Consider the following 11,638-nt stretch of genomic DNA (forward strand, 5'->3'; position numbering starts at 1 on the left):
GACGAGGTCTCAAATAGTGCTAAGTCCTTAGAGGAGAGTAGTAGATATCACAAAGATTTTGAACGCTCTACCTTGTTAGGGGGTGGCTTGTATTTATAGTCGGAGCTACCAAGGGGTAGTTGGGCTCGGATGGTCCAGATGCAGGTCGTACAAGGGACTAGCAAGATGTTTTGTCAGAACCACACAGCACCCTGCGATTGGGTCTGCCTGATCCACATCAGGTAACCCTGAGCGTCCTCGTGGCAAGCCTATGTTGGCGTTCTCTAGTCGACACGTGTCAGCCCCGCACAAACTAGAGGAATGCGCCTACATCAATTACTATGGCATATATAGCTTGAAAGAAATGCTTTGTTGTTCAAGAATTATATATTATTCAACGTGTTACAGGTTTTGCTTACCAAAACTGGTTGGCCACTACTAATTTCTAGACCAAAAACTTGGATCTTACTACAGCTAATTTGGCTCACTCCATCATATGGACAAAACCTCCAAGCAGATATCTGAAAATTAATTTTGATAGAGCTGATTAAACTCAGAAATCAGCTATTGGTTTTGTAGTCAGAGATCACATGGGCTCCCTTGATTTTGCCTGGGCCATTCCATGCAAGACTTTTTAAGTCCTCTTGTATGTGACGACACTGCAACTCTTGGAGAGCAATAAATTTGTTATATCCATGGGATTCTTTAACAGGTGACAATGAAGTTATTGTCAATATCTTGTTGGAGGAAAATTCTAATCCTCCTTGGAGTAATTGTAAGAGTCTTCTTACCCACCTACACGGTTCATTAGTTATGTTCGCTTCCTTATCAAGCAATCAGATTGCATATCATCACCTAGCTAAATTTGTCATTTCTTATCATTTTGTACAAACTTAGTCTTTAGAGCCAGATTTTATCTATTCTCTTATGATCAAGGATGTAATTGAGAATGATAGTTGAATGAATGTACCTAAGGTTTTCAAACAAAAAATCTATATAAATGGGTAACTTGAATTCAGATCTATCGGATAACCAACCTATTAACAGCGCTAGATTAAAAAACCACAGCTAATAGATAAATCAATCAATTAGTTTAGTTGGTTTAGGTTGCCAAAAAAGGCTCTCTAACACCATTACACCTAGGGGTGAGCAAAGCTCTACCCAGAACCGAATAGAACCAACCTTGAACCAGCCTTCAACCAATCTTACACAATCTATTGTAGGGGTAGATCTCATTCCAAATTATATATTGGAATTGACCCCTACCCAAGTTGGTATTAGGGTCTAGGGGTTTACCCTACCCGAACTGATCCAATGAATTGGCCTTGGTGGAACTAGCCTGGAATTGAACTTGCTTTGAAATAAATCCTAAAATACTTTTGAGGATATGAAGATTTGAACCCAAGAACTCATGGTTACAAAGGACATGGTCTCACTTGACTATTGAATTACTCAAGTGATTTGATCATTTGTTTTTATTTTAATATTTGAATGTATATAATAAGTAATGTAAAAGATAATATTTACCAAATTTAAATTATAATGATAATAAACCATAGAACCAACCATTATAGGGTAGGTTCCAGTTCTAAAAATCTAGAACTGGCCCCTATTGGATAGGTTCTAAGTTTTTCCATAAAACCGAATCGAATCGAATCGAACCGAACCAAACCAACCATGTTCACCCTTAATTATATAATTAGGCACCACCTCAACTGACTGTGGGTTTAATAGTGATTAATTTATCCAATCAAAGCGTGACGTTTGACATCAACCTCATCAAATGTTGTTTAATATATGGACCTTATCCTCATTTCTACTCTTATAGTTTTGCGTGTATTTATAGTTTGTACGTTCTTAGAAATTAACACTCTAAAATGCAAACAAACAGGACTTTATTTATATGGACCTTTGCACTCGAAATCAACATGTTTACCGAAAAAAAAAGGAAAGAAATTTACTTAAAATTTCAATTCTATCTCTTTCTATCAAAAAGAATGTTCCAATTTTATCCCTAATCAATACAAATGTGAGTGCAAACCGATTAATATTAATTGGGTCTAGACCCTATAGACCTGATTACACGGAAAATTACATTTATTTATTTAACTAAAAATTTAAAATTTAAATTTTGATAATATAGTCTTAATAAAAATGACAAAAAAATACTAAATTATTTATATGTTAATAAATTAAACATTTTTATTAATATTATCTTATTTATTATTTATTAAATTTTCAGAAAAGTATAGACAGGCCTAATGCAGATTTCTGATTCCCACTACAAAGTTATAAACATTCAAAAGGTCCAAAAATCACACTCTATGCGCTCATATTGGCCTGTGAATTGGCATCAATACCAAGCTGGAACCTGCTCCAAATATATTTTGAGCATACAAATTCTGACCCTGGGGTTATCGATGATTCTCCCTTAAATTTATCATTTAAAGCTTAAAATATGATAAAAATTATAAAAAATTAAGAAAATATTATATATATTTAATAAAATAATCAGTTCTGAATCTAACAAGCAAAAACCGAAACCGATACAGTTATTAATTGGAACAAAATTATGGGTTCAGAACCATTATAACCGGTTCGGGTCCATCGGATAGACCAGATCCATTGACAGTGGACGCTGCCTGGACGGCTGGACCAGAGCGAAATAGTGGATAGCTGAACGCTCTTTCTTTTAGGGTTAACACTAAACAATATAAACTTCTGAATGGACCAAAATACCCTCAACAATCAAGACTTGTCGCCTCATTCCCTCGTATATTAGACCTCCAAAACCTAATACGACGTTCTCCCCCATTTTGCCGCCCTGAGTCTCCTGACGCTGCTGATAGATCTGCTTTGTTTTCCAATCGGAGAAGAAAACAATGGGGCGAGTCATCCGAGCTCAGAGGAAAGGAGCTGGGTCTGTTTTCAAATCCCACACTCACCACCGGAAGGGCCCGGCTCGCTTCCGCAGCCTCGACTTCGGTGAGCGAAATGGGTATCTCAAGGGAGTGGTCACGGAGATCGTCCATGATCCAGGCCGAGGCGCCCCACTCGCTCGAGTCACCTTCCGTCATCCATTTCGCTACAAGCACCAGAAGGAACTCTTCGTAGCTGCCGAAGGTATGTACACAGGTCAATTCGTCTACTGTGGCAAGAAGGCCAATCTAATGGTCGGCAATGTGTTGCCGCTCCGATCGGTTCCCGAAGGAGCTGTCGTTTGCAACGTCGAACACCACGTCGGTGATCGAGGGGTCTTCGCCAGGTGTTCGGGCGATTACGCTATCGTTATAAGTCATAACCCTGATAACGGCACTACCAGGTCTGCTCGGCTTCTCGTTTTCCCTAACTAGGGTTTTTTTGGGGGGGGGGTTCTAGTTTTTCTTCTTTTGTCCCATTCTCCTTTCTGTGGTTAATTTACTTATTAGGTGATTTTATTGATTTCCAATTCTATTTATCTAGATTCTAGACGGTTAATTCGGTGGTCCATTTCTTGCTTTATGACTAGTGCTTCATATGTGTTGATTTATCAGGAATTTAATGCTTTGATATCTCTTGTAATGATGTTTCCCCATTGATGCACGATAGTTGTTAAAACCAATATGTGATGTTTTATATTCTGTTAACTGTTTATAATAGGAGCTTTCGCTAGGGTGGCTCACTTATTTTTTGTATTTTTTTCATTCAAATAGAGATAGAAATTCAAAGATGGGTCAGTTTAATTTCAAAGCAAATTCCTCTCTAATTTAACTGCTTAATGATAAAATGCAAAATACAAAAGGGAAAAAGATCTTGATTCTGTTCAACTTTTTTCCTTGGATACCACAAAGCAAAGGTCAACAGGACAAACACTTTTGTTTTTATTCATCATCCTTGGATACTGTTCTTTCTTTCAATCTTCCAGCATCCTATAGCTCCGACCGGTTGCATCAGATATCCAACTTTCCTTTAGAACTGGTAGTGAAGATGAATTGACACTTCCGATCAAAAGAATGATGCAGCGATATTCTGCAGTCAACTGAGCTGTGATGAACAACCTATTCACTTGCTGGTTCTGTTCCTATGATGACTAGCGTTTGTCAACACTCCTGATTAGCAATTGAGTCTTTTAATGAACTCCCATTTTTTTATTTTCTTTGACATTCTTAAAAGTTTCCATTTTTTTCATATTCTTTGTACTGTTCACCAATTCATGAACTTCAACAAAAATTTTTGCACTTGTCTAGCCATGCAGTTTTTATTTTCATTTTTTTCTTCACATAATTTTTCTTGGACTGATTGTCTGTGTTATTCTCTTCCATTTTATGTATGTATTACATTATTTACATTTGCAACTTGGTTTGCAACATTTCATTGGTTCTCTGATTTTTCGAACTTCTAAATTTCTACTGGAAAAGAAGGGAACCTATACTTCCATGTTTGTGGAAATCCTGCTGCCCTGCAGTCCTCATCATTTCTAATCTTGAAATTCTACAAGATTGTCTGATTTCGGGCTTTAAAAACTGGTATAAGTGAAGGGATGTTTTTGGGGAAGAATATTAGCTAGTAAAGATCTTGGTAGTTTTTATATTTTTGGGTTCAATGTTTATTTTAGTTTGACATTTTAAATTGCATTTGTAACATGCTGCAGTAGAGATAATAGGAAATATTAATTTTTATTTAGGCTTAATCCTTATTCTATTTATTTTCTGTAATTCAGCAAAGATATTAGAAAAACTAATTATTTTTAATTTATTCATTCACAGTAATGCCCAAATTCAAGAATCCACTCATCACTGAGCTTGTATTTTGTTGCCTTGGCAGAATCAAGCTTCCCTCTGGTGCAAAGAAGGTTGTGCCAAGTGGGTGCCGTGCAATGATAGGACAAGTCGCAGGTGGGGGGAGAACTGAGAAGCCCTTGCTCAAGGCAGGTAATGCCTACCACAAATACCGAGTGAAGAGGAACTGTTGGCCTAAGGTGCGTGGTGTGGCCATGAACCCTGTGGAGCATCCTCACGGAGGAGGTAACCACCAGCACATTGGGCATGCCAGTACTGTCCGTCGGGATGCACCTCCTGGACAGAAGGTGGGTCTCATTGCTGCACGACGGACTGGTCGTCTCCGAGGCCAAGCTGCTGCTACAGCTGCTAAAGCTGAAAAGAGTTCTTAGAGAGAAGGTTTTTCTTTTGTGTTAGCCAGGAGACTTTATTTAGATTTCTTCCTTTTTATCCCCCACTAGAATACACTACTCTTCACCAGACACCAGTATCTTAGTAGTTTTGTAACAAGTTTTGCTGAGCATGGTTTGCGGCGTTTTACTTTTCTGAATAACAATTTTTTTTTATAATGGATGGTTGAATAAACTCAATTTCATGTTAATGCTAGTGTAGCCTCAGCTTGTGTTTTTGGTAAAGAATGTGGCCTCGGGTTAGTTTCTCTGCCTTAGCTGCATATACAAGTGCCCATCGAGCATCAGAATTAGGGGTGGCAATTGGGCGGGTTGGGTTGGGTTGGGTTTGGTTTGGGTTGAAGCTACTCAACCCATTAATGACCTAGTTATATAAAATTAAATGGGTTGGGTACAATCCAAACCCGTTTTATCCCAATCCAACCTACCCAAACCCATTAATCTTATATGAACTTAAAATATAAACTCTCTTAACAAGTTGGTCATAGCTTGGTGGTAATTGTAGTTGATATTTACACAAGTGGTGAATGTTCATATCACGTTATATGCATGTAATTTTTACAATTTGACTACGTTTGGATTTCGGGTTTGATAGAACCACTTAAGTTCAAACTAGTTAGACCAACTTAAACCAGTTAGGTTCAAGGGTGGTTGAACCGTTTAGATTTGGATTAGTTTGATTGGAGTCGATTAGACCGGTTTAGTCAATGGTGGATTGATTGGGATTGGACCGATTGACTTGAACTTTTGATGCAAGTAAATTGGGTTGGTCCAGATTGGGTTGAGATGTGTGGATATTGGTTGGACGGACGGTCTAGATCGTGCAAATCACACATAGGTTGAATCATCCTGCTTGAAACTGTTTCAGATTTGGGTTGATCGGATTAGCTTGTACTGGGTGAAATTGGATTGTGTGGATATTGGCTGGACTGGATGACCCAAATCAGACAGAGCAAGCAGCATCGAATCATTTCACTTGGGGTCTATTTTGGATTTGGGTCAACCTGGATCAATATATGTTAGATTGGGTCAGATCTCATTGAACTGCTCTGACTCGGGTCAAATTGATTTTGATTTATGTTGGGTGAAGTGTATTGATTCAAGACAAAGCTAAATTTAGTCAATAATTAATTGAAAACTAATGCATTAATTATAAATTATTTAATTCAAAAAAAGAAAATTAAAAAAAAAACGATAAGAAATTAATACTTACGTCTATAATGGTTAACCCAATAGTTATCCACAACCCAACCCATTTAAATGGGCAGATTGGGTGATGGGTTGATCACACAACCCGCTGCCAAGCAAATAGGCAGGTTGGGTGGATTCAGTGGGTTGGGTTAAAAATTGCCACCCCTAATCAGAATCATTTGCTCAACAAGGTAATGAAGCAGTTTTCCAGTTGGTAAATTCATTCCATGGTTATATTCCTTCTTCGGTTTTGCATTTTTGTCTATCCAAATTGATGGACATCATGATTGGGTGGGTAGAGGTATCAATTGAACCAGATTTGGTCCAATATGATCTGATCCAATATGAGTCCATTACAAGCGGATCAGGTCCAATCCAATCTAATGAATACTTTAGACCATTTTGGCCCAGTCCAATTCAATGTCTAGGTTGTCCAATATGTTCAAATTGGTTTTAATTTAGATTTGTTTCAATCAAAATCTAAGTTGGTCTAATCTTCTATCAGTGGATCCGATATTGGTTCAATCTGGCTAAGTAATCCAATAAATACTTTGGGTCAGTCTGGACTGGTCCAATTCAAATTGATTCTGATTTGTACAGGTCCAACCTAGAACCACTCCACTGAAACTAGTGGCATGTTATGTGGCTAGGGAGTTTGTTTTCTTATTAATGTAAATTGCTGCAATGCCCCTTGAAGTTTCTGATTGTTGTAATCACCTCCCCTGAACTTCCTGACATGTTGCAAGTGGATCCCTGGTGTTATAATCCTCTAATAAAGAGGTACAAAAATATCAAAATACCCAGGCAATTAATGTTGAGTTTGGTTTCTACAAAAAAACAATACAAATTTTATAGACCACAAAATAAATAGAGAATTTAAAGTTGCAACTTTACATTTGAGCAATTGATATGAAGGACAAATTTGGAAAAAAATAATTCCAGTAAATAGATTGGAAGGGTTTGGGCTAGTGATTTATGTGAAGAGAAAATTTGGAAAATAAACATTTTGGTTGCACTGGAATTTTGCACATTTTCATACCTCTCTTTAAAGGATTGTAATGAAGGGGGTCTACTTGCAATTATGTTCAAAAGTTCCAAGGAGGTGACTGCAATTGCCAAACTTAGGCCCCTTTTGCTTTTTGGAAAGTTATTTACCCTAGTATCTGGGTAAGTGCATTTACACGTTTTTTTATTTCCTATAAGGGAAAGTTTCAGCAACCAACAGAAACTTCAGGGGTGGTTTCAACAATTTACCCTTCCTGTTAAACAAACAATTTCCAAATTTTAATTCTGAATACAATTTTAGAAGCTATACATGAAAGTCATTCATCACAAAACAAGATTGGATAGCCAGCGATAAAAACCCACTAAAGAAGATAAATGAAGGCAGGGGCAAAGCTAGGGGACCCAGGGGGGCTATGGCCCCATGGCTTTACAAAAATGTTAATGTGTGTTGTGGGGATTGAGGAGGGGTGTGGAACCAGAGCTTGAACATGTTACAAGTCTGAAGAACCAGATTATATTTATTTATTTATTATTGCTCTTGTTCACTGCTCAAATTTTTCTTGGAAGACTGAACACTGCCCAACAACCATCAGCGCTTAGAAGAATCAGATTTCAAAAGGTTCAGAATTCATGTTAAATATTTGAATTGAATGAATTTGATTATTTGTTTATTTGAACAGTTGAAGTTGAACTTTTGATTTTTTAAGGAGATTGTAACCAATCAACCAGGTCATAGAAGTGGTAAGCAATCAGGTCGGTTTTTATCTCATGGGGGCTTTGAATACAAAGACTGATAGACTGCACAATTGCACGGTAAGTAAATTGTAAAAGTTTTTTTTTGTTTTTTACCTTTAATCTCTCTTTAATTTTTTAAAGTTATTTTTATCATGTAATAGACTAATTAGGAGTCTGAGACTGATTTTGTTTGTTTTTTCAGTTTGTCATTGTGTAGAGTGGAGTTACTTCATTCAACATGTTGGAAGTTGGAATACCAAAAAGAAAAGGATTTTATATTACATATTTGAGATACAACTTATAAATTATTTGGATTTTTTTTTATATTTTTTCTTTTTATTTTATTTATTGATGTATTTTTTTTTATTAACATTCTCTGTAAAGAATCTAAGGTTATGTTTGTTTTAAAATAAAAAGTAAGAAAATGAAGGGAAAGATAGGAAGGAAACTTTTGCAAACTTTGTATAGATTTTGAAAGCAATGAATGGGCCTTATATTTTCAACAAAAAGTCCCAAATGGGACCTTTCCTTAGGTGCATGCCACAACTTGCCCAGCGCATCCAAGCACTTTGTAATTAATATGGCAGAAAACAAGCACTTGCACGCTTGTTGCATCCCTTGCCCATTGCCCAGCCCACCTGCCTGGGCTTGCCCAGTGCCCAGCCCACCTGCCTTGGCCTAGCCACCCCGAAATCCAATTTGAAAAAAGAAATATATATAAAACATTAAACAACAATTGAAAAACAATAGAAAAGGCACTAAGGTTACGTTTGGAAACAATGCAAATGGAGTTTAAATCCCGGTTCAAGGTAAATTTGCATTCTGGTTTACCTTTGTCTATGTTTGACAACGTCATATTTATGCATTGATAAATGATAGACCAATGCATACTTACATTGATAATAAGATGTAAAAATGCATCAATAAAAAAAGAAGTAAATGTGCATTCAAGTGAGTTTTTGATAAAAAAAAGGCATATGCCTTTATTGGAATTCATGTTTGCATCCATTACATCTAAAAGTTTGTTTGGTAAGAAGATGAATTTGTTGGTGCAAAACTAATCCAATTTTATAATTTATATGAACCGTTTTACACTTTACATATTTACATTCACACTTATTTGCACCGTTTCTAAATGCAGCCTAAATAAATATTTTTTCTTAATCAAGTAAGCAATAACATTAAAAAATCACTCACTCAATCTTTTTTCTTAATCAAGCAATAACAATAAAAAACACTCGATCAAAACTGTAAAACCACTTAACATTTTGATGAATGAAACAATTTTATTGTTTTCAATATATCATCTTGAAATCAACATAACAGAAAATATGTAAAGAAAATAAATGTATAAACATAATGAAACGTTAGAATTTAGTTACGAGATTCAAATTAAAACTATTGCATTAATCTAATAAGCAACAAAACCACAACATTTTGAATTAGAAGCTAAGGAGAATAGGAGATCTTGAAAGCACGAGAAAAAATCTTGTAAAGTAGCTTCGGAATTTTAGTATTTAGAGTCATGTATTAGATTTTATTTTAATTATCAAAATTAAGATCCCTGTTTAAATAAGCATATTTGCTTTTGACCCCTCTAACGAAAAATCCTGGCTTCACCTTGAACGAACCTATACCAAAGGCTGTTGCTAGGCCATACATATAGCTCCCAACTCTAGGAGTGTCAAGTTGGACTAATTGGATAGACCAACAAGACATATTGAATTGGACTAGGCCAGACTTAATGGCCCAAATTATTTATTAGATTGGATTGGACCTGGTCCATCCATAACAAATTTATATGGGATTGGGTTGGATTGAGCCAATATCTGATCCATTAATAGAAGATAAGAATATAGACGTCAATTGAAAAGATTTAAATTAAAACAAATTTGATCAGATCGAATGATCCAGACATTGAATTGGGTCAATCCAAAATGGTTCGAAATATTCATTAAATTGGATTGGACCTGGTCCATTCGTAATGGACTCATTGGACTGGATCGGATTTGTCCCAATCCAGTCCAATTGACACCCCTACCCAACTCTCCTGTCTACTGTCAGGTAGAAGAATGATGAAACTGAAATAATCTGGAAGCTAAAGGGATCCATTGTCCAAGTCTCTAACACAAAGGCTTCTCAAATCTAATTAATGAATCACCAAAATAGTTGAATCTTCTCCCCGTTTTTTTCCCTCCGTTTAGTGGGCTGAGGTTGGGGAATCTCGAATCCTATCGACGACGAAGAAAACGGGGAGTGGATCAGTTTTGGATGTGAAAGAGTCGATTTACGCAAAGAGAATCTCTTTCTCTCTCTCTGATCTTCTGATATGTCAATCCCCATTGATCAGTCGTCTCTTTCATTATCATTAACAAAGCTACAAACGAGAATATCTCGTAGTAACAAATGAGACTTCAAAGTACAAAGCATCAACAACAGCGAGTACCCACAACACCATTCCCCATCAAGGCTTAAAATTGTAAAAGTTACCAGATTGGATTCTCGGGATTGGGATGACCAATGCACTGCACATTTGAGATGCGAGAAAATCCGGATCTGGTTGCTTTTGTATTCAAAGGTTAGAGTCTTTTGGGACAAGGAACAATCTGAAAATGGAGTTCGAATCTGCTGTGACCACAGTACATTGTTGGTCGTTTAATCACCGATATGCCAGATGGGTTTATTGGGTCTTTTGACTCTACGTTCTCACTTCATTATTATTATTTTAAATCTCTTCAGAGGGATTGGTTTAAGATTTTTATACTCCTTGACACATGTCAAAATACCAAAACATGCATATTAGGTGTATTGATGACCCACTCATACGATACGTATTTTGAACCTTGGTCATAATTTGGTCATGGTGAGAGAAGAGCGTGACTTCTTCTTCCAAGATCTCCACAATGAATAATATATTAATAATACTGTTGTTTAAGCTAATAATGTTTGGAAATGTCTAGGGGTGGCCACGAGTCGAGCTATTTATGAATTGTTTGAGTTCGATTCGGTTTGGTTTCAATCAAATTTCGAGTTGAATTCGAGCCCAATTTACAATTTCAATTAATAAATAAGTCGAGCTCGAACCTAATATATATATATATATATATATATATATATATATATATAATAAAATTATATAAAATAATATATATTATAATTCTTAATGTTTAAATATCAAATAAAAAATATTTTTTATATATAATTTTTTTATTTTTATAAAACATTTTTCTAAAATCAAGTTCAAACTGAACCGAGTTCGAGCTTATGAGTTTTTGACTCGAGTCAAGCTCGAGTTTAATGTTCTAGCTTGAACCAAGCTCGAGCCTTGTACAATAATGGCGATCTGAGCTCGAGCCTCGTACTATTCGGATCGGCTCGAATCCACCCCTAGTCAGGACCTTCAAGGATTAGAAGAACGTTTACAAGACTAGGTACGATTTTACTAGGGTTACAACTTGGATGGGCTTGGGTTGATCATTTGTTAAAGTTTGAAGGGCTTGCTGGTGAGCCCAATGCAGTAGGGGTGTCCACGGTTCGGTGGGCATATTTTACAAACCGAAC

General features: G+C 36.3%; 1 protein-coding gene across 1 annotated transcript; it reads left to right on the plus strand.

Moving 5' to 3' along the window:
* The first annotated feature begins 2,722 nt into the window (after positions 1-2,722).
* On the plus strand, positions 2,723-5,337 carry LOC148849035 (large ribosomal subunit protein uL2). Its single transcript, XM_088949830.1, has 2 exons — positions 2,723-3,301; positions 4,783-5,337. Exons 1-2 carry the CDS (start codon positions 2,862-2,864, stop codon positions 5,126-5,128), a joined length of 786 nt encoding a protein of 261 aa, XP_088805956.1. The 5' UTR covers positions 2,723-2,861; the 3' UTR covers positions 5,129-5,337.
* Positions 5,338-11,638: the final 6,301 nt, after the last annotated feature.

This window comes from Nelumbo lutea, chromosome 6 (genome assembly GCF_056320005.1).
Source record: "Nelumbo lutea isolate HS-2025 chromosome 6, American lotus-T2T, whole genome shotgun sequence".
NCBI lineage: Eukaryota > Viridiplantae > Streptophyta > Magnoliopsida > Proteales > Nelumbonaceae > Nelumbo > Nelumbo lutea.